The sequence below is a fragment of the Pteropus alecto genome, unplaced genomic scaffold (assembly GCF_000325575.1).
Source record: "Pteropus alecto unplaced genomic scaffold, ASM32557v1 scaffold48, whole genome shotgun sequence".
Lineage (NCBI taxonomy): Eukaryota > Metazoa > Chordata > Mammalia > Chiroptera > Pteropodidae > Pteropus > Pteropus alecto.
Window position 1 is genome coordinate 1365286 of NW_006442110.1, and position 2816 is coordinate 1368101.

The following is a 2816-nucleotide window of genomic DNA, read 5'->3' on the forward strand; positions in this document are numbered from 1 at the left end:
TCAGCCAAAGTTGGAATGGGTGGCCCCACGCAGGTATCAGGCACCCCGGTTTCTTGTTTCCTTCATCATCCCTAGCACATATCTTCTAGCTTTAAGGGGGCCTCATGGTTCAAGATAGCTGCTGGAGCTCCAGCCATCATGTCATATTTCAGGCAGGCAGGAAGAAGATGAAGGAAGGGAAAAAGGATGAGTCTCCTCGCTGTGTAGGCCCCTGGAAGCTCCACCCAAAGACTTCTGTATATATCCCTTTGACCCCTGCCTTCTAGAGAGGCTGAATAACAAAATCTCTTATTCGGGGACATTGCTCCCAGGATCAATCAGGATTATTTTGTAAAGAAAGAAGAGTAGAATGGCTTATTAGGTAGGCAACAAGCTATCTATCTCACAGGTCTCAAATTGTCACACATCTGGGCTTTGTTGGCTCTGTCCAGCTGACTTGTCACCTGTTTATACCCCAGACACGCCAGAAAAGACTCTGTTCCAGAGAGGCAGCCGCCCAGCCTCACCACACCTGAAAATCTCTTTCCCGATGCGATCCCCAACGTCGTTTTGCCATTAGCCCAACCCCCACCCCACCACCACCACCACACAACAGTGGCAGGAAGCCACGAAGCTGAGCCTGAGAGCCATCTTCCTAGCGCTGGAGTGAGGGGTAGACTGCGGCGGGGGGCGAGGGGGGGGCAGTAAGAATCACAGTGGAAAATTCACGTCGACTTCACAGCACAGGTGTTAGATAAAGGCAGAATGTGGATCTCTGAAAATAGAGCCCGAGATACCCTCGGGATTTAGGTGTCTGACACGGAAAAATTATTTTTATCTTCTTCCTGTGTCCAAACCTGTCAGTGTGATTATGGCTCTGCTCCCAAGTCTGGGACCTCTAATTTAAAAAGGAGAATGTTGCCTAGTGGGCCTCCCCTTGGCCATAGCTGGGATGGAAGCTGCCACTGTATCCGATCCCAGGGTCCCTGCCGGCTGCCCCACTGTTAAGGAGCTTGGTCCTCAGTCTTTGCCGATGGGCTGCAGGATGCTTAGACCCTCTTCCCACCCAGGGGATGTGCAGCAGCTACACTGAGTTGGTGGGGAGGGGAAGGCAGTCCAGGAGCTGGAGACCCAGAAATGAAAATTTGTCTCCAGGGCTACCTACATCCACCGGTAGCTTTAGCAGAAAGGCTCGGAATAGGCAGGTGACACAGGAAGTGGAGTAGGGAGCACTCTGCAGGTGCCTACTGTAGCACGTTTAGGCTCAGGCTGCAGGGCGGGTGTAGCGGGTGCTGTGGGGACAGCGTTCAGGGACACTTGCTGCAGCAGCTGAGGTCCTGTGCCCAAGGGCACGTTTCTGTGAGGGGCAAGGTGGAGGAGGCTGGACTTGACACCCATGAGAGGCCCTCAGCCAATGACTAATGGGAATTGCTGAATAAGTAGCCCAGCGTCCTTGGCCCCAGGTGCGACAGCTCTGAGATGTGGTCTGCCAAGGGCCCCCAGCAGTCACCTGCTCACCAGCACACCTGTATGAGCACCCTTCCTCCCCACTTCCTGGAATGCCCTGCCGGATGAACTGTTTGTACTTGAGTCCTAATGTCAGAGTCAGCTTCTGGGAGAACCCAGGCTAGATGACAAGTGAACCAGGCGGGGTCAGTGTTCTCAGCATCAGCATCACCTGGAATAGGTTGGAAACGCGGGTTCTCAGGCCCTGCCCCAGACGGCGTAAATCAGAAACACAGGTGGGCCCAGCAATCTGCCTCTTAACAAACGCTGCCGGTGGTGTCGATGTACAGTGGGGGTTTGGGAGCTGTCCGGCTAAGTTATAAGGCAGGAAACTGGGCTTCACCCGCCAGAGGTTGGCCAGGGGCTCTCTAGTGGGTGGGGGAGGTCTGGGCCCTTAGGAGGGCTGAGTTCATTACTGACGAGCGAGGCATCTCTGGCCTGTCCTTGTCACAGGGCGCTGCTCAGATGGTGGGGGGAGGGACCACCCCCCTGAGGCAGGGGCTTCAGAGCTTGGGGCAACACCTGGCCTCCACAAAACGGCTTGAGTGGGAACCTGGGCCCAGGTGGTACCTGGCAGGGCAGTGCGGCCCGCTAGGAGCCCGAGAAAGGCCCGTGGGCCGCAGTCTTGCCCAGCGCTGCAGACCACAGAGGGCCCCTCCGGCCCTGGCAGTCACCCTGGCCCGCAGGAATGTAGTAAGATAACAAAGGTGCCACCTCCTTCCTTTCAAGGGGCACCCTCTATTCCCCACTTGAACATCCCTGTGAGGTGGGCGGAGGGGGCCCGGAGGGGGCCCCGGTGACTCGGCCGCCCTGCCCCCTCCGGCCCTGGCAGTCACCCTGGCCCGCAGGAATGTAGTAAGATAACAAAGGTGCCACCTCCTTCCTTTCAAGGGGCACCCTCTATTCCCCCCACTTGAATCCCTGTGAGGTGGGCGGAGGGGGCCCGGAGGGGGCCCCTGTGACTCGGCCGCCCTGCCCCCTGCCCCGCGGCGTCCTGGCGGCGTGGAGGGCGGGAGGCCAGTGGCGCGTGTGTCCACAGTGTTCACCGGCAGCGGCGACGCCCGCGCGCGCGCCTTCGACGCCCAGTCCGGAGCGCTGCAGAGGGTGTTCCGCGGCCACGCGTTCGTCATCAACTGCATCCAGGTAGGCGCGCCCGCCCTGCCGCCCGCCCCGGAGGGAGGGATCGAGGGGGAAGCAGCACCGGTCCCCACGTCCCCAGCACTCCACCGCCGGCAAGACTTCCTCCCCGAGGCCGAGGTCCCCTGGGCTGAGATGTCCCCAGCAGTCGGCCTCGGTAGCGGCCGTGCACGCCGATGCCCGGCCTGCCCCTG

The 2816-nt window shown here is 59.3% G+C and overlaps 1 protein-coding gene across 1 annotated transcript in view; it reads left to right on the top strand.

The window, feature by feature from the left end:
- Nucleotides 1-2811, top strand: part of WDR86 (WD repeat domain 86) — a gene marked incomplete at its 3' end in the record, with an annotated part of 12066 nt that extends 9255 nt beyond the window's left edge. Inside the window, exon 4 of the mRNA XM_025038999.1 lies at nucleotides 2414-2811. Coding sequence (XP_024894767.1) covers nucleotides 2414-2811 — 398 coding nt within the window. The remainder of the gene's footprint in view (nucleotides 1-2413) is intronic.
- Nucleotides 2812-2816: the final 5 nt, after the last annotated feature.